Source organism: Crinia signifera, chromosome 6 (assembly GCF_055691185.1).
Source record: "Crinia signifera chromosome 6, ASM5569118v1, whole genome shotgun sequence".
NCBI classification, from domain to species: domain Eukaryota; kingdom Metazoa; phylum Chordata; class Amphibia; order Anura; family Myobatrachidae; genus Crinia; species Crinia signifera.
Window position 1 is genome coordinate 235345459 of NC_139222.1, and position 25209 is coordinate 235370667.

The window sequence follows — 25209 nt, forward strand, 5'->3', positions numbered from 1 at the left end:
CGCCCCCTCGCTACGCCTACAGAATGGGACCCAACCTAAAGGACATGTTGGTGGTTACAGACCTTTCCCTCAACAAACCTTCACCCTCAAATTGGCTCTCAAGGAAAAATGTGTTTATAAGTGCTCTGGATGCTCAAACTGCCCTTTTCTCATAACTGGGGAGAGTTTCACAAATCCCCAAGATGGAAGAATTATCATGATACATCACAGAATGGACTTCAATAGTAAATTTGTAGTGTATGCATTGACCTGTCCTTGCAAACTAGTCTACGTAGGAAAAACCTCCCGAATGATCAAGGAACGGATCAGCCAACACAGATCGTCTATCAAAAAGAGTCTGTTACCTACTAATTCAAATTTGGACCAAAAATCATTACCAGTCGCAAGACATGTTCAAGAAAAATGTCACAAAATCAGTGACCTAATGTGCACTGATAGACCAAATCCCTCCACTCAACAGGGGAGGTGACCGGGACAAATTACTTTTGCAGAGGGAACTGCAGTAGATCTTTCGTCTTAATTGCCTTGCTCCAGTAGGCCTCAACTAAGATTTTAAAATGGTCTGCTATATATAAACCTACCTTGATACACTACACCACACGCGCAGTACCAACGTGTACTACTTTGCAAGACTAGTGTCAGCACAGGATCTTATACAGTCCCTAACACGCACAATACCTGAGTGTATTACAAATTCAATGACGATTTTTCCTGCCTTCGCAAATATCAGTAGAGGCAGTGGAGACTGACATATTTGCGGGCATTGGGACAAAGACAGGGTGTGACGTCAACTGCCTGCCCCCGGCAGACATTGTCCTACCCGCATTCCCATAGGAACGCCCATTGTTTTCATGGGGGCACCGATGAAACGCTGGGCGTCCCATGGCCCAGCACCGGCTCCGACCCTCCCTCCCTGCAGCAAATGGACCGACAACATTGTAAATCGTTCACAGTCGGGGTTTGCATATGCGCTGAAATGCACATGCACAAACCACGACCATCGGGGCAGGAGCCAAATTCGATTCACTAAGAGTGATCCAGAATCGGCTCCACGGGCACAAGTGATGATATTTTGGTAGCCGAATACATAGATTTGTTGGAAAACAAAACTAGACAAAACTTACTTGCAAGTAGTCCCACTCCAGCAGCCAGAGACCCGACCCAAGCAGTCTTCCCTTTGCCTTCATCAAAGACATCTAACCACTCAACATATAGAACTCCAACAGCCAGAGGGGAACCATAGCACAGAAACTGGATAAAGAAAGAGGCTGTGACAATGATCCAGCCGCATCCTCCATCTGGTGGCTTCTGGTACGTCATCTCTAGCAGGATGGCTGTCTAAAGTTCTATGAGAAATGAGAGAAACATTTAGACATTAGTTTTTATAAACTAAGACATTTATGTGACATGGATTTTAAACTGTGGGAAACAACTTCAGAAGTTTGACCGAACGGACAAATTCAGCCAATGAGCTTCCATTTCCCCCTGAGCCCCCACTCTCCCTTCTCCGACAGCAGAAATATTAAGGCACCATTGCTAACATATAGAAATACAGTATATCCTTGCTCAGTTGAACCTTGCACCATATTGACCAAAGGTGTGTAGATAAAGTGAACTTTTATCAATTGTGAAAAAAGCAGTTTTCCAAACACTGAGTTTCTGTTGTCGCTCATTCTGCAGCTCCAGCTCCAGGACCATCCAGCTTTCTGCTACTAGGGGTTCTAGCGGATAGATAAAATCAGGTGGAGATTTCCGTGCTCATTTGCTGCCGTGGGGCTGTAAGATCATTACATTTGTGTAGCAGTTAGAGCCACACACAAGAGAACACACAAAGGTATTCCTGTACTGTATTTGTCCATATGTTTGAGACTTTATATATTAATTTACTGTACATACTAACTGTCTCCTGTAGGTAGCAGTGTCACGTGGTGGTGATGGTGGAGGTGGTGATGGTTATTTGTGGGAGGGGGGGGGGTGGGAATTCCGTTGTCCCTCACTGCACTGCACAAAAAAGCAGTGGGGAACAGATAATGTGCGCTATTCATGGGAGAAAAAGTGAGGGCATGTCATGCACTGAGTGACAGCAAATAGGAGGCATCGCTCACAACCACACCTCTCCACCAAAGCCACGCACCCTTTTGCTTAGGCCACACTGGTCACTTTTTAGCACATTTCAGCTTGCCGCCTCCAGGGGCTGCGTGCTAAAATGGGCCCCCTCCCCTGCAGCTAATCATGTCTTAACGGAGCAACAATTGAACTGCTCCATCTACGCCATCTAATGGTGGTGGTCACAGCACTAGACAACTGAATTCCCACCGATGTGCCTAGAATCTCCCCAATCTGTTGGGCGTTCTGGTACAATTCTCCAGTAAAGTTAGCAATACTGCAGCCAGAGTCTAGCACTCAGGGTGGTGTTACATACTGGTTTTACGCTGCATTTATCAGGTACAAAAAACTTTATAAATGCAACATTTATGTAATGTGTATACCACTCCCAAGTGTCATAGAAATCTATTTATTCCGACAGGCCACAAAGAGAGCTTTAAAATAATGAAAGTTGCTGGGTTTTAAAAATGCTGTGTCTTCCGCAATTATTTTAGGTGTCTGTTTAGCAATGAAAGAAGAACCGTTTGCTACTTAAGATGAGCCTTCTACAGATTGTCCTGCAGCCGGCCACGGCCTTCACAGAGTAATGCCGACATGAGGGGTTATACAGAACTGATCGCTGTTGTGAGAATTTGCAGTGATCGATTATCAAACAACTGCCACAGCAGACATGCACAATGGCAAACATCAACAAAAATCAGCAATTTTTTTGATGCAACCTGGCCGCAATATGATTGACAGGAAGTCGCTGTTTGGAGGTGAAAACAGGTCGCTTTCGAGTTGTGGAAGAGTCAGGGTTACGCACTGCACACGTCGGAACAATCCTTCATGGTGAGTGAGTTGCGTATGGATTTGCATAGGGTGGGATTTTACTCTGTCTGGGCATTGGCTATCTGAACGTGGGGCTCTCCAATTTTGTACAGCACCGATCAGGTCTGAATACCCTCATGATCTGGACTGAACAGTAAAGACGTAAGAATGCTCTCACTGCTACTAGGTCATAATGCTGGAAAGCAAAGTATCTCCGTGGTTTTTAATGAAATTGCAGAGACATATTATTTTCTATCAAGGCAATAAGCTGCATCTTTACATACAGAGCACTAAACACTTCTAAAATATAACATATACGTTTCCATAAATAAAACATTTCTATAACTATCCACAGGCAAATGAAGCACACCTAGGGCTAAATGTACTGTAATAGGGTGTGAGAATCAGAATGTGAGTGAATTTGGGAGAGTTTTCCCATTTCTCAAAGCGGCAATCAATTACATGGCACATTCAACCTGATTTTTCAGGGTAAATGATTGCCGCTTTAAAAAAAAAATGGGAAAAAATTCTCCCAAAATCTCTTACCTTCTGATTCTTATACCCTATTATATTTGGCCCCTAAAGTGTTACTAGTGAAAGAAGGAGACTCTGTACATGTCTGAAACACTCAGACAGGGGAAGGGGAATGGGAAGTAGTTCTGCACAAGAATATCGTTTTTATATTTTTACTGTTGACCCCAATTACTAATTGCCGTGTTGCAATTGCAGTTAGTGCATTTGTGGGGGTGCTGCCAGAGACAAGGGTTGTAGTACAAGAACAAAGAAAGAAAAAGATTGTCTCTGTTGCTGGCGCATTAAAGAGGGTTATTAAGTTAAAAAGTAACTTTTATTAATGTCAATAAAAAGAAGAACCGTTATGGTGAAATATATGCTACGTACAAGACATACAAAAACAATTATTAAAATGATGCACGCGCTGTATGTGTGTCACATTCTATATAAATCTTATCGTGAGGTTTCTCTTAATTGTTTGGTTGCTATAATGGATGTAATCGGCCGTGTTGTCCTTAATATGTACCCCTATTCCCCTACTGGGTACTGTCAAGTGAAGTCGTGTGGGTGACCAGACACTATGCTGTGATTGGTTCCTCTATTGTGTCACGACTCTGTTGGTATACACAGTTCCGTCAGGACTCTCTGTTGGTCCGTGTGTAACCAGACTCCCAGATTGCATGTGTTGGGTTGGTTGGTGTGTATCAATGCGTTATATGTTGGCAAGTGTTAATAATATTTACAGCTTGTCGTTATCTTTATTCAGCAGATGCTGATGCGCTGAAGACTGGGCTTTGCGCACAGTAAAATTTGTGCGTGTATTGTTAGCTGCCCACACCTTACTAATGCAATTGGTCCAGGTTTCGATTAATCATACTTAATCCCCAATCTTAGCTGTCTCTAGTATCCTCTATTGGTAGCTCTTATTTTTGCACAGTAAAATTTGTGCGTCCGTGATTATTATACGGATATTCAAAAGACGGCAGGTGTCTGTTCTAGCAACTGTTTTTGCACAGAATATAATGTTAGTGCTCTTATTTTGCACAGTAAAATTTGTGCGTCCGTGATTATTATACGGATATTCAAAGGACGGCAGGCGTCTGTTCTAGCAACTGTTTTTGCACAGAATATAATGTTAGTGCTATGCACAGTAGAATTTGTGCATGTATCTGTTGATTGCATTAACAAGTTACTAGACAGTTTATTCATGCACTGTCATTTACAAGCATGCATTGGTGAGCTGGGTAGAGGGTGGGTAAGAGCTTAGGTTGCACAAATGGGATTTTTGCGCTCTGCACAGTAAAATTTGTGCTGGTGAGCTAGGTAGGGGGTAGATAAGAGCTTAGCAGTGGGTGGAGGCTCGACAAGCTCACATATTTTTGAAGAAAGGGGGGATGTTTTTTGGAGAAATTGTATGGGCGATCTGATAGTGTATATTCCGTCAGATCCCTCTATTGTTATATTGTTATAGTTCTTTGTCAAGAATCATCAGTGTCCACTCAATAAAATTTGTGCATATATCTGTTGGTTGCATTCACCTATGTTTTGGCAATTTATTTGTGTACTGCTGATTTAATGCAAATGATTATTGTTAGTAATCATTTATTTCCTTTCATATGGAGAATAACGCATTACATACACAGTTTCTAAATCGTATGGTTCTTAGCGAGTCACGGTATTACTTCAGAGGTACCCTAGAGGAAGTTGTACTGGTGATCTGGTGGTGTGTATGCTGTCAGATCGCTCTGTCTCCACTGATTCGTTACACTTTCCCACATGGATAGTGTCTGTAGATACAGTGTTTGTAATAGGTCCTATATCAAATATTGTCTTGGGGTGCACGGCGATATGAAACCTCCACAAAATTAGTTTATGACATTAGCTCCATAATGTTTGGTCACACATTTCTAATATTTGACAGTAGTCTATAGTCTGCTCAGTATCAGACTAGGGTATGTCACTGGGGTCTCTTAGTAGAGTGTAGCATATCTATTGTCTGGTGCTATACCTTAAGGAGCACTCGTCATAAATTAACCGGTCTCAGACAAAAAGAAGATAATTGCAAGCAGTGTCCGACGGTCTGTTTGGTTACAGACCTCGGTTCACCAGTCACTTCAAAGTGACAGGCAAGTTGCGAGCTATATATAACAGTCACAGGACCCCGTTATGCGGTGTAGGTTACCGCGTAGCAGTACTACTGTCCCGGAGCTGCTCAAATTTAGGCTAACATGTCATAGTAATCAAACACATAATTTTACATTTAAGGCACACATATAAACAGCGCGTGCATACGGCCAACGCGCGTTTCACAAAACGGCTTTTTCAAGGCCTTGAAAAAGCCGTTTTGTGAAACGCGCGTTGGCTGTATGCACGCGCTGTTTATATGTGTGCCTTAAATGTAAAATTATGTGTTTGATTACTATGACATGTTAGCCTAAATTTGAGCAGCTCTGGGACAGTAGTACTGCTACGCGGTAACCTACACCGCATAACGGGGTCCTGTGACTGTTATATATAGCTCGCAACTTGCCTGTCACTTTGAAGTGACTGGTGAACCGAGGTCTGTAACCAAACAGACCGTCGGACACTGCTTGCAATTATCTTCTTTTTGTCTGAGACCGGTTAATTTATGACGAGTGCTCCTTAAGGTATAGCACCAGACAATAGATATGCTACACTCTACTAAGAGACCCCAGTGACATACCCTAGTCTGATACTGAGCAGACTATAGACTACTGTCAAATATTAGAAATGTGTGACCAAACATTATGGAGCTAATGTCATAAACTAATTTTGTGGAGGTTTCATATCGCCGTGCACCCCAAGACAATATTTGATATAGGACCTATTACAAACACTGTATCTACAGACACTATCCATGTGGGAAAGTGTAACGAATCAGTGTAGACAGTGCGATCTGACAGCATACACACCACCAGATCGCCCGTACAACTTCCTCTAGGGTACCTCTGAAGTAATACCGTGACTCCCTAAGAACCATACGATTTAGAAACTGTGTATGTAATACGTTATTCTCCATATAAAAGGAAATAAATGATTACTAACAATAATCATTTGCATTAAATCAGCAGTACACGAATAAATTGCCAAAACATAGGTGAATGCAACCAACAGATATATGCACAAATTTTATTGAGTGGACACTGATGATTCTTGACAAAGAACTAATTGTAACCCAATAGAGGGATCTGACGGACTATACACTATCAGATCGCCCATACAATTTCTCCAAAAAACATCCCCCCTTTCTTCAAAAATATGTGAGCTTGTCGAGCCTCCACCCACTGCTAAGCTCTTATCTACCCCCTACCTAGCTCACCAGCACAAATTTTACTGTGCAGAGCGCAAAAATCCCATTTGTGCAACCTAAGCTCTTACCCACCCTCTACCCAGCTCACCAATGCATGCTTGTAAATGACAGTGCATGAATAAACTGTCTAGTAACTTGTTAATGCAATCAACAGATACATGCACAAATTCTACTGTGCATAGCACTAACATTATATTCTGTGAAAAACAGTTGCTAGAACTGACACCTGCCGTCCTTTGAATATCCGTATAATAATCACGGACGCACAAATTTTACTGTGCAAAATAAGAGCACTAACATTATATTCTGTGCAAAAACAGTTGCTAGAACAGACACCTGCCGTCTTTTGAATATCCGTATAATAATCACGGACGCACAAATTTTACTGTGCAAAAATAAGAGCTACCAATAGGGGATACTAGAGACAGCTAAAAGTGGGGATTAAGTATGATTAATCGAAACCTGGACCAATTGCATTAGTGAGGTGTGGGCAGCTAACAATACACACACAAATTTTACTGTGCGCAAACGCCCAGTCTTCAGCACATCAGCATCTGCTGAATAAAGATAACGACAAGCTGTAAATATTATTAACACTTGCCAACATATAACGCATTGATACACACCAACCAACCCAACACATGCAATCTGGGAGTCTGGTTACACACGGACCAACAGAGAGTCCTGACGGAACTGTGTATACCAACAGAGTCGTGACACAATAGAGGAACCAATCACAGCATAGTGTCTGGTCACCCACACGACTTCACTTGACAGTACCCAGTAGGGGAATAGGGGTACATATTAAGGACAACACGGCCGATTACATCCATTATAGCAACCAAACAATTAAGAGAAACCTCACGATAAGATTTATATCGAATGTGACACACATACAGCGCGTGCATCATTTTAATAATTGTTCATTGTTTTTGTATGTCTTGTACGTAGCATATATTTCACCATAAAAGTTCTTCTTTTTATTGACATTAATAAAAGTTACTTTTTAACTTAATAACCCTCTTTAGTGCGCCAGCAACAGAGACAATCCTTTTCTTTCTTTGTTCATGTCTGAAACACACCAGAAAACAAGGAAAGCAAAACACTTACTATTGATGATTTGCAGCAGATGATGGTAAATTCACAGTAAATAGTAAAGTAGAACATATTTAGCTGTGGAGTCTAATTTCACTTTATTTTCCTACTGAAGTGAAATGTTTTGCATGGTTTCATCTGCTAAACAAACTGATTTCACTAGATACCGTAGTGATACCAGGGGTGAGATTTCATAGGATGCGATTTTTAGCAACATTGAGCCGGACCTGGTTACAAAAATACGGGGGACAAAAAGCGTAGGGGTCCCCCGTATTTTGGAACCAGCACTGGTCCCCCATATTTTTGGAACCAGGAACGGTCCAAGAGTTTGTGGCTGGTTTCAGAAATACAGGGAACCCCTATGCTTTTTGTCCCCTGTATTTTTGGTACCAGGTCCAGCTCAATAAGCCCAGGGCTAGTTATGCTTATGAACCAAGAACATTTCAACAGTGTTGCCTACCCTCTACTGCCACTTGTTTGCCATATAAAGATCCACTGTGGTCGACCTTCTGGAATACCGTCCAACCATTTCCTCCAGGTGAGCCTACTCCATTCAGCCACCTGTTAGAGGACCTTGAACTCTGGGGCACTATTAGAGGAACCTAGCAGGACTTTATCCTAAATTGGTATATCCCACCATTGCCATCTAAGTGGGCCCTAGGAACCAAGTTGCCCCAAGAGGTCCAACCCATCTCTATCCACATACACCACCCTCCAGTTGCCATTGGGCCCCGTTGGCACAGGAGAGGAGATTGGGTTCTACAATAGACCTTTTGAAAGTCTACAGATTCCTCCAGCGGCAGAACTCCAGATCCCGCATCTAATAGTGAGGACCTGCAAACTCATCTATACTTTTCAATAAATTGGACCTATCATCTGCACAGGGGCAATACCCATTGGATAAACAAGTGTACATACTTAAAAGGGACATACCACCAAAAATCAACAGAATCTTGGATCCAATTATCCCTATGAGAGTGAGATACCCTCCATTTTATTAATTTGTAATGTTATGTTTATTTATGTGAATTATATGAAAATTTGACTATTTTTATATATAAAACAATATTCTTTATTAACAGGAGTCCATTCATTCATTGTAGTTGTAGCGCTGCTCTTCTTCTTTTGGATAGCAGAAAGTGTTTATTTGCTTCCAGTACTTCCTTGGATAGTAGGTACTTCTGGTACACAGAGGACATGAGTAAAAAGAACAAAACGCTTATGAGGGGTTATTCACGTTTGTTCGGTCCTTTGTGCATTCGCACGGAGGACCGATGTTGCGCTTCTGCGCATGTGCACACGTAGGGTGCGTGCACCCACGGCAAACTTTCAGTTTGCCGGGTACACGCACCCATGACTGCGTGCGGGGGGCGCCGGACTGCCGCATGACCATATGGGACGCGGGAGCAGGGGGCTGGCAGCTGACAGCACCAGATGTCAGCTGCCCGCCCATATTCGTGCCAGCGTGCACGCATATGGAAGTGACTTAAAAGTCACTTTTATATGCGTGTACCTTCCACATCTTTCGATGGTTGCCAACCAACGAAATATGTGGGAGGTTACCCGCAACCATACGAATGGATGTTTATGCTAAACCCGCGCTGTGAGGGGGGGGGGCGGGGTTTGGTTGTTTTGGAAGGCAGGGAATTCGCAGCCTTGCAAATCAACCAGAATAACCCCCACCATCTCGTGAACACTGCTGCTATGTACGTTCCAGGTTGCAGATCACTTTTATCTATATTTTTTGTGACTGTGGTCATAGTGACAAAAACTCTGGTTCCTGCAGTCTTCATGTCATCTGATGACAATCAATTTCTGTGTAGATCATCATTACTAATGGACCGAAATCTGTGTTGGCCTTTATTGTTTCTAGATGGCTATGCATCTTGGATTTGCAGTCTTGTATTTCATTTTGTGACATGTAGAAAAACTTAAGGTCCATACACACTGGGCAACTATGCCCAGCGTGTATGGACAGTAATGATCAAATTCATCGCTTGGGGGGGGGAAGCCGCTCAGTGCATACACACTGAGCGGCTTTCATCCTGCCTGGCACCGACGACGGGGGGGAGGACGGCTTTGCATAGCTATGCAAAGCTGTCCTCAAATCCGCTCATCTGTTGGTATTACCAGCAGATGAGCGGCTTTCCCAGTGATGATGCGGGAATGCGCAGCAGCGCTCATCGCTTATCACTGGGCCATACACACTGGGCGACTTTGAGCTTAAAGCAGCTCAAACTTGCTGTTTTGAGCGACTTTCATCTCAAAGTCGCCCAGTGTGTATGGGCCTTTAATGCGGCATGCCATGTACATTTTCATTTGCCCAGCTAAACAGGTCCAAAGATGTAAGATGGGTTTCCACTGCTTGCAGACTGATGCAGGTGGATCCTCTAAAGCCATCACACAGACTCTTACCATTAGATGTGGCAAAAACAATCTATTCTACTTGAATGTTGAAGTATATAAAAGCATAAGTTCAAAAAAGTTTTTGTATAATCACTATAGTTTCACACAGAAAAACATACATTTCTACCTGGTAATTTGCTGATACAGTGGTCCTTTTCTTGTGTGAACGAATCAACCTGGGTCGAAAATCCCAGGTATGTGACTCTAGTTTTAACCATAGTCAACCAAAGTCAAAGACCCATGGATTTTGAATCAGGTTTGCCCGATCACACAGAATAAATACCCTTTTTGATCAGCAAATTACTGGGTAGATATGCTTGACCCAGTAATGTCCTTTTCTGTGTGAAAATCTGTCAGTTGTTTCATACCTACAGTATCGTAATGAAGGCCTGCGCAGTTATGGCTACATGGTAATGGGTATCGCTTATAATGCACAGACTCACACAGTGTCACACTCATCTTCCAGAAAATATACAGCAAATGGGTGGAGTGTTGCTTGAGAAGTGTCCCAGTGGAACCTTTTCATTGCTTTCTGACACACAAATGAATAATGTTCTGCAACATCTAGTAAAACAATAGCTTCTAATTCTGGGCGAACGGTTTCCTTCGCCTGGCATAGGTATTCCGCCTGCTATATACCAAAGGGATGTTAAACCACCACCAGCACTACAAATAACTTCACGGAATTGTTCCACAGTATTAGTGACTGTAACCAATTTACGTGACCCACTGCTTATAAACAATTGTGTCCTTATCATCCATGTCGCTATTGTATAATGGTTTTTCAACTACTTTCTGAACTGCTTCCAGACCAGGGTTCAGTTAGGTCTCTGTAGTCTGCAAATACAAAAGGTGGGACAACCAGCGCTTGATGGAAACTTGTTCGTGAGCTGGAGATCAGAGCACAGCTGACGTTTTTTGGTGGGTTAATAACCACACTTACTTAATAGTTCTGTCTCGAGTTCACGTAGCAGTTTCTTTAAGCAGGAAAATGTGTTTATCCTGGGCACTTACTTATTAGTTCAATCACGAATACACAAAAAGGTATCTTTGTTTCTTCCAAATATCAGCATCAATCAATGGCAATAAGCAGATAGGGTACAACTTACTTTTTATTTCAGACTCGCGTTCACGTAATGGTATCTTTAAAATCAGGATCCAGTCTCCAAGGATAGGTCACAAAGATTTATTCAAAGATATAACACGATAAAAACACACACTGAAGGGAATCCAGGACACTTGCTGCGGGATGGAAAGTTCTTTGTCTTAGGCGCTGCAGACGCATATAGGACAGAGACGCAGACGGTTCCTGTTCACCTTGTCTAACACGCTGGAGTAGAGTGAGCCAGCAAGCAGTACTGACGTCAACGCGTTTCGGATTCCTCCTTCTTCAAGACGTACTGCTGTCTATCACAGTATTTGATTTATACTGAATGGCAAAGTCACATGATCGCGTTTCCACCTATCATGGTTAATACCTATAATCTCTAGACCCGGCTCTTTTATATTTAAGCAGCTTATTACCACATAATAAATACATACATACATACATGGTATTACATATATAAAATAAGCATATAAAAATACAAAAATACAAAAAGTACAAAAGTGCAAAATATGTAATAAAACATCAGTAAAAAAGATTTTTTATATAAAAACATCGATGTCATAAAAACATCGATACAAACAGTCACACATATCGTAATAATATATATATATAGAGCCGGGTATAAAAGAGGGACAAACAAACACAGAAACAAGATATTAGTATCAAATATAAAACTGAACACCCTAAAAGAATTTCTCCTGTTAGATAAACCATTTATATTCGAAATCTACATTAAGACCTCTTGGGATCAGTGTTTTGAGTTCGAATATAGTTTTCATTTCAAGTTTTGCTAAATCCTGTTCTGTGTTCTTAGTCCTCCAATTTTTATTACATGTTTTAATGCCACAAAAATGTTTTAAAAATTTAACATCACATGCATGTTCTTTTTTAAAATGTAAAGATACATTATGAAGTTCGTTTCCTTTTTTGATATTGCGAATGTGTTCCCCTAATCTTTCTTTGAGCATTCTGCCCGTTCTGCCCACATATTGGGTACCACACATGCATTCCAACAAATATATAACATTCTTAGTCCCGCAAGTAATGAAGTCTTTTATAGTGTATTCATGTCCCGTGACAGAAGATTTGTATTGGGTAATCTTATTTTCTGTCTGACAGGTTTTACACATAGAGCATTGACCACATCTATAAAAGCCTTTTGATGTTATACGTGAAGGTCTTTTATCTACTGGTAAGGCACTTCTCACCAGCATGCTCCGCAAATTGTCTGCCCGTCTATATACAAATTTTGGGCTAGGACCTAGATGTTTATTCAACAGAGGATCTTTAGTAAGGATATTCCAATGATCAGAAATAATTTTCTCTATTACTTTATGTTGCGAAGTAAACTTGGTGATAAAGGCTATTTCTTGCTCTTCTTTATTCACCTTTTTAGGATTGTCCTGTAACAAATCACTTCTAGAGCAGGTCTGGTATTGTTCTAAGGCTTTATTAATCACTGATGGACTATATCCTTTATCTAAGAAATTTTTCCTCATACTACAGGCTTGTGAGTTGAAAACATCTAGAAGTGATTTGTGGTCAATGCTCTATGTGTAAAACCTGTCAGACAGAAAATAAGATTACCCAATACAAATCTTCTGTCACGGGACATGAATACACTATAAAAGACTTCATTACTTGCGGGACTAAGAATGTTATATATTTGTTGGAATGCATGTGTGGTACCCAATATGTGGGCAGAACGGGCAGAATGCTCAAAGAAAGATTAGGGGAACACATTCGCAATATCAAAAAATATCAAATATCAAAAAAGGAAACGAACTTCATAATGTATCTCTACATTTTAAAAAAGAACATGCATGTGATGTTAAATTTTTAAAACATTTTTGTGGCATTAAAACATGTAATAAAAATTGGAGGACTAAGAACACAGAACAGGATTTAGCAAAACTTGAAATGAAAACTATATTCGAACTCAAAACACTGATCCCAAGAGGTCTTAATGTAGATTTCGAATATAAATGGTTTATCTAACAGGAGAAATTCTTTTAGGGTGTTGTTTTATATTTGATACTAATATCTTGTTTCTGTGTTTGTTTGTCCCTCTTTTATACCCGGCTCTATATATATATATTATTACGATATGTGTGACTGTTTGTATCGATGTTTTTATGACATCGATGTTTTTATATAAAAAATCTTTTTTACTGATGTTTTATTACATATTTTGCACTTTTGTACTTTTTGTATTTTTGTATTTTTATATGCTTATTTTATATATGTAATACCATGTATGTATGTATGTATTTATTATGTGGTAATAAGCTGCTTAAATATAAAAGAGCCGGGTCTAGAGATTATAGGTATTAACCATGATAGGTGGAAACGCGATCATGTGACTTTGCCATTCAGTATAAATCAAATACTGTGATAGACAGCAGTACGTCTTGAAGAAGGAGGAATCCGAAACGCGTTGACGTCAGTACTGCTTGCTGGCTCACTCTACTCCAGCGTGTTAGACAAGGTGAACAGGAACCGTCTGCGTCTCTGTCCTATATGCGTCTGCAGCGCCTAAGACAAAGAACTTTCCATCCCGCAGCAAGTGTCCTGGATTCCCTTCAGTGTGTGTTTTTATCGTGTTATATCTTTGAATAAATCTTTGTGACCTATCCTTGGAGACTGGATCCTGATTTTAAAGATACCATTACGTGAACGCGAGTCTGAAATAAAAAGTAAGTTGTACCCTATCTGCTTATTGCCATTGATTGATGCTGATATTTGGAAGAAACAAAGATACCTTTTTGTGTATTCGTGATTGAACTAATAAGTAAGTGCCCAGGATAAACACATTTTCCTGCTTAAAGAAACTGCTACGTGAACTCGAGACAGAACTATTAAGTAAGTGTGGTTATTAACCCACCAAAAAACGTCAGCTGTGCTCTGATCTCCAGCTCACGAACAAGTTTCCATCAAGCGCTGGTTGTCCCACCTTTTGTATTTGCATATTGTTTTCACTGTTTGGAGGTTTGGATGGCCTCCAGGGGATAATACTCAGCTGCTTTTCCACTAGCGCTAGTTCCTATCATTTTCTTGTCTATATTCAGGTCTCTGTAGTCTATCTTTAGGGGTAGAGCAGCAACCAATTGTTTTAAGTATTGGTGAGTTCTGAAAACACACACAGAATGCATACCTCTTGCAGCAGCACCAGTTCATAAGGAACAAAACAATACAACTTGAATGCCTGGAAAATGGTCTTTGAAAGCAAGATAAAGCTCTCAAACAAGAGAAAAATAATGTGATTGTTGACAACTTCAGTTATGGATTCAAGTTACAGATGTACCCAAGCATATCCTTGATGTGCCCATCACCACGTGTAAATTCTGTGGCGATTCCCGCAACCCCTTCACAATGTGTGTACGTTTAATTCGCTCCCGCTGGTCAAAGAAACAAATTGAGTATTGAGGTTGCAAGGTGGCGGTGTGCAAATATGGAGTGACAAACAACCACGAGCAGAGGGAACGTGGCAACGATGAGCGTGGCTACATCTTTATGTTAACCCTTTGAGTGCCAACATCTCTGTGAGAGATATCCAAAATATTGGCTAAAATTGCCAGCGTTGCTCACATTTGTTACATACATTCAAATAAAAAATGTTGTGGAAAAAAAAGATTATATTTCTCATATAAGGTAAAATGACAGGTCATTATAATGAATTCCAATATTGGCTTGCCAATTTTGACAAATTCACTTTATTAAATTTTGAACATCTTTCACAGAGATGTTGGCACTCTAAAGGCCCTCATACCCTGGTGCGATATGGCCTGTTTTCATGCAATTGCAATGCATTGTTGCGATGGATCTCATGAAAACAGGCACATCGCAGGTGGTTTTGGTGTGATTGAAATGCCAGATGCTCTCCCGTGCACCTCGCATTTCAATCGCGGATCTCACTGGGTGCCATAAATATTTATAGCAGCCCCTAGCCCCTGCTAGGATAGCAAAATGACCTCATACAATGTATCATATGCGATCCTGTCCCCGGGAAGGTCCTGCCTACATTGCAAGCAAACGCATGCAACCAAATGCTGAGATACATCTCACCAGTGTATGGGCACCTAAAGGGTTAAGCACCTTTGATTTAACTTAGTGTTTTTAATTGTTTGAAAAACTGGCTTTTTTTCCGTAACGTGAAACGTGAGGCAGATGAAGTAATTTTGCTTGGATTTTTGGATTCGGGAGGGAAAGTTACCTTAGGGGTCCAAATTTCATGGTGATTCCCTAATTATCACCCCTGATACTTCTAATAAGCTGGATAAAGAAGCCAAGATTAGTTAATTATGTAATACATTGAAAAATAAATTTTTAATACACTAATTGCCAGACAGTCAAGATATTTGGCAGAAATAGTTAATCTGAAATCTTCTCTTAACTAAACAAATGTGTAAAAATCTGAGATAGGTGGTGGACATTTCATTTTTGGGGGGAGGTGATCTGATGTGGAATGAACCAGGACCGAGTTTGAGAACCACTATTTTAGTCTGACAGTCCCTAAGCAAGACTTGTATGTGACAGGTCCTTAAAAAACAAAGCACTGAAGTACAGTAATGTCACTTACAGATGAAGATGTGAGGGCCAGTAATCTTGCACTTCTTCTGAAATCTTCATTCATCTCTGTCAATAGGAACAGTTATTGAGCAAACATGAATACCACATCATCCTCAACTTGTCTAGCAGCTTTCAGTTCCTACAGGTAAACGGAGAGACTTGATGCAGCCTACGAGGCAAATACTCTATTCACATTCCCAACCGTCCCTGTCTCTTCTGGCACCTGACCTCAAAACAAGATTTATAAGCATCCACTTTGCAAACCCTAGAAGCCACGTTTATCGTCGTCATAAAACCGTTATAAGCAAAGTTAGTAATTTTGTCACATGTGCCAAACTTTGTGAGAATGTATCAAGCTTTAAAAAGTGATGAAGTGGAGAGTGATAAACAACCAACCAATCAGCTCTTACAAATCATTCGATGGTTCCAATTATCCTTGGTAATTATATATAGGCAGGAACACATAGGTCAGCGGCTGTTTTGCAGAACCTAAGTGATTTTGTGTTATATAGGAAAATGAACTGCATGATAAAGATCCAGGGGCATCCTCTCTCTGTGCCGGGAATCCTATATCACCATACTTCATATCACCATAGTATGGGGGGTGTGATTTTTTTCTCTTGTGTTTAGATTCACCCTCTGAAAATGAATGAGAAAACGGGAGGGAAGCTCAATGCTTCACCGCTGTCTGGGGGTAAATCATTAGCACGGACGCTAATTCGCGCGACCAGCTTTCAGTTAAGCTGCCACCCCGCTAGAGTGAAATCCCACCTTGCCAATCAATGTGATTTCTGTGCGAGTGGATGTTTACGGACACACCCAGCATTTTCCTAAGTGGCTTGTTAATAGAAAAAGTGTCAGAATTTTATAGCAGCACTGTATCGATAATCGCCCGCTGTGCGACTTTGCAGCCATGCAATCTGAATTAGCCCCTATGTCCAACAACATGGCACTTGCTCTACCCTTTGACATCCCAACCCTTTTTTGGCCTTTTACTACACAATTCCGATGCATCGGGGAGATAAATAGTGTGAAAAGTGTCTAATCATATGTCATTTACTTATGATTCTGATCTTTTCCACAGTCCCGTTCGCATCGGATCAGATCCACAGATTGTCACTGCTGCACCAAGGATACATTGTATCCCGGGACGGTGAATAATGGTGCCCATACACGGTCCGTTATACGGATCCGTTTGGGTGTTAATTAGCATGCATCGTATCGGATCGCATGCCTAGTGCATGCCTAGTGCATGCAATGCGATCCGATACGATGTTTAGCTAGTACAAAAAGTATGTGCAGCACATACTTTTTGTACCGTACTATGTGATGCGCGGGAGCGCGCATCGCATAGTACAAAACGGACGGTCCGGGAACGGACCGTCTATGGGTACCTTAAGACTGCATGAGATACATCATATGCAAAATGACCGCATACAATGTATCACATGCGATCTAGCCTCTGGTAATTCGCCAAGTTGCCAAGGTATCACATACGAGTCAGCATGCGATACCTCAACTTAATGTAGTACTCTTGCTCTGATAAGCAGTGATACTGCCAATTCAAAATATTGAGAGATTATTCATTTGGTGTACAATTAAAATTATAGGGCGGGTATAGGGCAAGGTTGCCTACCCTCCCGGAACGTCCGGGAGGGTTCCCGGATTCTGGGGGACTCTCGCTCCACCCCCTGATTGCGGCTTCCTCCCCCCTGACTGCGGCCTTTAAATAACCCGATCTGCCGATCTCCAAGGAGGGTGCAGGGCTAAAGTGTCATAATCGCGTAATTTTAGCCCCGTCCCCTCCACGGAGATCGGCAAATCGGGTTATTTTCCATCCTGTGGGAGGGGCTTATTGACAGCACGCTCAAGCCCCGCCTCCCGAAGTCCTGCTGAAAGTAGGCAACCCTGGTATAGGGAGAGCATATACCTCCTGCAGATCACACCGGGGTGGCTTGTAAGGGCTCAGTATAAGCTTTTAACCAAATGTTTCCTGACATCAGCTGTTGACTTGTTCTACTTTCCAGCAACAGATCTGACCCTTTTTTCCAGCTATTTGGCAGTTCCAGACTACTGTAATCTCAATTACAACTTCTCAAGTTTGTTTGATGGACTTGGTTCACTTCCGTCAGCCCAGCTGCTGATGCTTACAGGAGCCAAATATGATGCAAATGTTCAAAATGGGAAATTTTTAAAGCAAAACATAACACTCTATGGAGTCTCTAGGCCTGATTCAGACCTAATCCCATGAACTGCACATGCGTATGGACGACACAGGGCTGCGATCAAGTCCTGCAAATTGTTTTGTTCGCTGGTCATACGCACAGTGATTGACAGGGAGAGGGTGTGGGGGTGGGAACCGACCGTTTCATAAGAGTGCCAAGAAAAATGCAGGGTGCGCTGAAAAAAATGCTGGGAGTGTCAGGGAAAACCCAGTGCCTGTATTCATCCCAGCTGACGTATAAGTTCTGGGCTACGCGGCGGCTGCAATGACTGGTGCCCAGTATAAAAATCATTCAATGCTGAGTAGCTTCCGAAGGATATATTGGCTCGGGTGCGAACGGATGTGCAGCTGTACACATCCATTAGCACAGCGAGTACATTCATGTGCAAGGCGCGATATCACTGGAGTGGGGTGGAGGCTAAGCTGATCGCTGGCCATGCTATCAGGTCCGAAAACAGGCTCAATGTACTAAGCATTGAAAAGGGATAAAGTGGACAGAGATAAAGTACCAGCCAATCAGCTCCTAACTGCTAATTTGAAAAATTACATTTGGGGGCTGATTGGCCGGTTCACTCTGTTTAGGTGGCAACTATCTGATCGCAGGACTCAGCAGTGATCAGTGAAAACCCCCATGTCCACCTTCCCCATGTCTACCTAATGACCCTGTCAACCTAACCCATGTTATCATTCAGTCATGCAGCCCTTCATGCATGTCGAACTTCAGTCATGTCGACCGTCATGCATGTCGACCTTCAATGGTCAACCTAATGCTTGTAGACCTAATATCTACAGTATGTATCCCATGATCCATACCCTCGAACTTGATATTTTACTAATGCAATGTTATCTAAGCTGGCATCTCTGATGGCTGAACAGGACAGGACAACAGCCTAAACCAATGCCCTAGAGTAGCTCACTGCTTAGAGATAGCATTACACATGGGTAAGCCAAGGACTATCGATTACTAAATGCCAAATGTTATATTACTGAACTAATCACCTGCTTGTTTATGCCAAGTCTAAAGCTGAAGTCCATGGTAAGGTGATGGTACATTAACCTAGAAAGTCTTATATGGCAGATCACCTTACCATGGACCTCAGCTGTGGACTCAGCAGGGGTCTCTCCGGGCAGTGGAATGAAGGCCCAGGGAGTGTAGAACAAGAGTTCTAGGAGGCTATAGTCCAACTCGTGGGCCTTTTTTGCACTAGCCCCGCTGTCGGAGTACCAGCAGTCGGGATTCCCATGCTGCTGGCAACTGCTCTACAAATATTCCTATGGAGCCCAGTGATACATTGTAACTCTCCTGATAATTGCTATTACTGAGAATACATTGTGGTAGCATGAACACTCCAGTGCAGGTCTAATGGGCCCCATATATCAGCAATTAATTGTGACAATCCTGAGATGATTGCCACAATTAATTTTAGATCTGTGGGCTCCCCCTTTTGGCAATCCCAATAAAAAATTAATAGGGATCGCCAATCGATTGCTTAATCAGATTTTTAAACATGTTTAATAATCTTGTATTATCTGCGGATCTTTTTTATATGTGTGGGCATTCCCAATTCGTCTTCTTCATCTATTTACATTATGAACAGCTGAAATGACAATCGATTGGGCAATTTCCAGATATGAAGATGCAATCTTTAGATGGAAAAATCTGCCGATCACTGAAATAAATCTGTAATGTGTGGGCAAGTCAAATAGATTGTAGAATCCATTTATCTGGCCAAAATATCACTGGATCTGGAAATCCATTAATTGTGATTGCTGATGTATGAGGCCCATTAGCCTCAGTATTTAAGTTTCACTAAAGCCTTTGCCAGAAATAACAAATCTCTGCTGTCTGGAGCTGTAAAGATTTAGTATAGTGGCAGAGTTTCAACTTAGGTTCAAAGTAAAGGCAGGGAGAACGTGTGTGTGCTAGGCAGGGAGAACGTGTGTGTGCTAGGCAGGGAGAACGTGTGTGTGCTAGGCAGGGAGAACGTGTGTGTGCTAGGCAGGAAGAATGTGTGTGTGCTAGGCAGGGAGAACGTGTGTGTGCTAGGCAGGGAGAACGTGTGGGTGCTAGGCAGGGAGAACGTGTGTGTGCTAGGCAGAGAGAACGTGTGTGTGCTAGGCAGAGAGAACGAGTGTGTGCTAGGCAGGGAGAATGTGTGTGTGCTAGGCAGAGAGAACGAGTGTGTGCTAGGCAGAGAGAATGAGTGTGTGCTAGGCAGGAGAATGTGTGTGTGCTAGGCAGGGAGAATGTGTGTGTGCTTGGCAGGGAGAACGTGTGTGTGCTAGGCAGAGAGAACGTGTGTGTGCTAGGCAGAGAGAACGAGTGTGTGCTAGGCAGAGAGAACGAGTGTGTGCTAGGCAGGGAGAATGTGTGTGTGCTAGGCAGGGAGAAAGTGTGTGTGCTAGGCAGGGAGAACGTGTGTGTGCTAGGCAGGGAGAATGTGTGTGTGCTAGGCAGGGAGAATGTGTGTGTGCTAGGCAGGGAGAATGTGTGTGTGCTAGGCAGGGAGAATGTGTGTGTGCTAGGTAGGGAGAATGTGTGTGTGCTAGGCAGGGAGAATGTGTGTGTGCTAGGTAGGGAGAACGTGTGTGTGCTAGGCAGGGAGAAAGTGTATGTCCTAGGCAGGGAGAATGTATGTGTGCGCTAGGTAGGGAGGACTTGTGTGTGCTAGGCAGGGAAAAAGTGTGTGTCCTAGGCAGGGAGAACGTGTGTGCTAGGTAAGGAGGACATGTGTGTGTTAGGTAGGGAGGATGTGTGTGTGCTAGGCAGGGAGAACGTGTGTGTGTGCTAGGCAGCGAGAATATGTGTGACCTAGGCAGGGAGAACGTGTGTACTAGGTAGGGAGAATGTGTGTGTGCTAGGCAGGGAGCAGTGCCAGATTAAGATCTAAATGGGCCTGGAGCTGAAAATGATCAAGGGCCTATTATGCACAATAATAGGGGTTGCGGCCAGCACCTAATAATGTTGGGGGCGTGACCAGTGTTCTGTTTGGGTGGTCTGCTCATGGATGTGTCTTTATTTGTGTAAATACTTTCAACTAATTATATATGCCTGGAAAAGGCAGAGGGCTGGCATAGGAAAAATGCAGGGAGATATATTGGTGCGTGCCCTACAAAGGTGCACCCGCAGGACGTCGATGTCCTAAGATACTTGCGGGGTGAGGTGGCATTCCAGTCATAAAAAAATACTGAAAACCGAAACTTGATAGACAATATGTCAGCACCTTTTATGTGGTCACCTAAGTTTACCACACCATATACCCCTTATACAAATCATGCAACACAATAGTAACCCCCTTATTCTGTACTTGCTTCTTACACATTATGCCACATGGAATGAGCCAAAATTCACACTATGGCACACGGATTGAGTCAAAATTCAAGTTATACCACACAGATTAAGGCAAAATTTACACTTTGCCACATGGATTGAGCCAAAATACACACTATACCAAACAGTGGGGCAGATGTATTATAGCAGCGCTTATCGCGCCGCTATAATACTTCCTGCTTCACCTCATTAGGGAGGCGAAGCAGTAAGGGACATCGACAAGATGTATTAACATCTTGTCTGCCGAAGCGGGGGAGCGCTAACTCCCCCCCCGGCGATGTCTCCTCCTGGAGATAGCGCATCAGTTTACACTGATGCGCTGTCTCCTGTCCCCCGGCCGAATGGACTGGGCATGTGCCGGATCTCGCCCACTACTCACGCGAGATCCCCAGCGCAGCCCAGAGCTAACAGCAGGGACAGCGCTGTCCCTGCTGTTTAGATAGGGCTTCACCAGCCTGCTGCTGGCGAAGCAAAAACCAGCATCATGCGATTCTGACCGTTCATACATTCGGCCTGCTATCATTTAGATAGCAGCGCCGATATGGACAGGGGCGCTGCGCTCGCCACGCTTCCAGGTGGCGTGGATACTGGGGGGGTTCCTCAATCTCATTGCATCTCATACAACTGTATAGTAAAGTAAATGGCATCGCACCCTATACAATCGCATGCGATTTTGCGGTGCAATGCGATTGCATGCAATGCGATCGCACCGCCCGGGGGAGAAATAGCAGTGAATAAATTACATAGGAAAATTGCATCGCATGCAAAAACACGCATGCGATGCGATTTCACTACGGTACCATACATAGTGAAACTGGGTGCCCTGCTAGGAAACAAGTACCGAAAATGTTGAGTAGCTTATGATTTTGTATTTGATTTACCTTCCCATCAACTTCCTTATTCAGGATGCGTTCTGCAGGACAACAGTAATAAGGTCGACAGGCCATAGGTCGAACACATTAAAAAAGGTCAACATACCTATGTCAAGATGGTCAACATATCAACACACAAGCAATAGGTCAACATAAAAAAGACTTGACATGAGCTTTTCATGTTTTTTTCCTAAAAAAAAGGTATTTATTCATACTTTACTATCAAAGTGGACATAGCATTAGACTATAGTACTTCCCGAAGCATGGTGAGCGAAGCAAGCCATGCAGTACACATACGCTGTCCAAGTCGACCTAGGTTGTCATTGACATAAAAATGTGAAAAACTCATGTTGACCGTTTTTTTTCATGTCAACCATTTCAATGTCGTCTATTGCTTGTGTCAACTATTTAACATGTTGACCTTAGGAATGTCGACCTTCTTCATGTGTCGACAAATGGCCTGTCGATCAAAAGTGGTGGATCTATTGACTGTCGACCCTATGACCCATAACCCCTTATTCTGCAAGACGACTCATCTCAGCTAATTATCCATCCGAGGCTGTCAAATAATAACTGCTGCTCCTGTTACAGAACTTTCACCATCACTCCTGAACACTGACACCCAGCTCATCTTCTTGTCCTGCCATAAACTGCTGCTAGGTCACAGAATGTGTAGCGCTGGGAACATGCAGAGAGTCAGGTGCACGGAGACAAGAGAGGATGGTGCGGGGACTAGAGAAGCAGGAGGAAGGTGACAGTTTATTTGGGGCACTGATTAGTCCAGCAGGTGACAGTGGTGGCAGCTACTGTTTATTTCAGTAGAACATAGATTGTGAGGAAAAGCCCAGTGATTAGGGAAGAATAATACCCCTTTCCCACAGATATTGAAATTCCCAGATGAAGCAATTCCACACAGGAATTTCGTAAAATACACAAGGCATTTTTCTGTATGACAGGGTCAATGCGGATCTTAAACTCTGGGTCTCCGACCCTGCAAATGACCAGGGTCGGAGACCACCCGGAGTTTAGGATCCAGGTTGACCCTTTCACACAGGCGAAAAACATGTGTAATTGAGCAAATTGCCAGGTCTACATTTTACACCGGGAGTATTGCTGAAGGGGGACTGACAGCGTGCGGCCGAATAACTTGGCGCTTCAAATGCCAGGTAATAGCTGCGGCTGTCTGAAAGTGGTATTACTTACTGCATGATGCTGAATTTACAATGTTAAACTTTATCAATGCTGTATTCCATATTTGTGTGTGTGTGTGTGTGTGTGTATGCACGTGTGAGTCGATTCCCACCATGGTCCTAACTGTGCAGAGTTTGTATATTCTCCCCATACTTGCGTGGGTTTCCTCCGGGTGCTCCGGTTTCCTCCCACAATCCAAAAATATACTGGTAGGTTAATTGGCTTCTAGCATGTGTGAAGTGAATGTTCAAATATTCTCTGTAAAGCGCTGCAGAATATGTGTGCGCTATATAAGAAACTGTTAATAATAATAATAATAATAATAATTTTATATATATATATATATATATATGTCCTATATATATAAATGTAATTAATTATAGCAAATTGTCTACATGACACAATGTTGCTGATAATGGAATAATAACATATAAGCATCTGCCTTATACATACTGTAGATTATATAGATTATACACATAGTTGAGAGAGCGTTACACACAAAGTACCATTGTATTCTGCATCCCTGTTACTTATATACAGACTGAGAACTGCATGTTACCGTGCAGAACAGGACTATAGCAAGTACACAATAAGGCTACAGTAAGTATACATAGGACTACAGTAAGTATACATAGGACTACAGTAAGTATACATGGCCAATTTAGAAGAACACATATATTAATGGACAGTTGTTTCCTCTGAGGAGTCCTCCTAACCTGTAGTCACCCCTGTAAATAAGGGACAAAGTGACAGACTGTGACATCATGGTGCAGTATAACACAGGAGGAGAATGAATGACATCTAGTAACCTTTGCGAGCTGTCTCAGACAGACAGAACACCCCCAGCAGCCTGTCCCAGTGACATACCCCAGTGCCCTGTCACAGTGACATACATACCCCAGTGACATACATACCTCAGTGTCCTGCTGAGGAGTTTGATGTTCTCTTCTGCACATCAGTAGTCAGATGAGCCCGGGGATGAACAGGCAGCAGAAGCCATGTTACCTGTGCGCATGCTGCCACAGGAGTACCCGGCTCTGGCTGGCAGTGATATCACCCTCAAGGCTGCCAGCTCCATCCCCACTGCAGCTCCAGGGCAAACAATCTACAGAGACAGACTGCAAGCTATATATTTTGTGTCAGTGTTTTGTGTCTCCCGTCTCCCTCCTCCCTCTCCTCCTCCTCCTCCCGTTTCACCTCCTTGCCTGACATCAGTCCAGTCTGAGCCGGTTATCATGCAGTGTGATACTGGGAGGGGGTGCTCCCTCCCAAACCTGTGACAACCCCGAAGTTCTCCCTGCAGCTCAGTGACTGGTACCTCTCTCTGTCAGTGACACAGGAGCAGCTGTGTGCTGGCCACGGGTAGCACTGCACTGCATCCTGTTTCCCCTGCTATTATGTCTGCAGCCTCCATTACCCAGCCTTCATGTACTGTATGTTATCTGTACTACACCTGTGTTCTCTAGGACCACCTTTATATATGCTATATCAGTGATAATATACTTTATACATAATCCTTTAGACTGTAATCTCTCACAAGCAGGGCTCTCTTCCCTCATGTGTTTTTCCCTCACATATACCAACATCTACATGATATATACTGGCACTGACCTCTCAAATAAGGGAATCCAAACAGGGGTCAGGTATGTATAC

The 25209-nt window shown here is 42.7% G+C and overlaps 1 protein-coding gene across 3 annotated transcripts in view; it reads right to left on the minus strand.

The window, feature by feature from the left end:
- Positions 1-24914, minus strand: part of SLC16A9 (solute carrier family 16 member 9) — a 66583-nt gene extending 41669 nt beyond the window's left edge. The window contains exons 1-3 of one of the 3 annotated variants that reach the window (XM_083149124.1): positions 24471-24914; positions 15949-16077; positions 1125-1346 (exon numbers count right to left, since the gene is read on the minus strand). In XM_083149124.1, the coding sequence (XP_083005250.1) occupies positions 1125-1320 (196 nt within the window). In that variant the 5' untranslated portion in view covers positions 1321-1346; positions 15949-16077; positions 24471-24914. The remainder of the gene's footprint in view (positions 1-1124; positions 1347-15948; positions 16078-24470) is intronic. The other 2 variants (XM_083149122.1, XM_083149125.1) reach the window with 2 other exon arrangements.
- Positions 24915-25209: the final 295 nt, after the last annotated feature.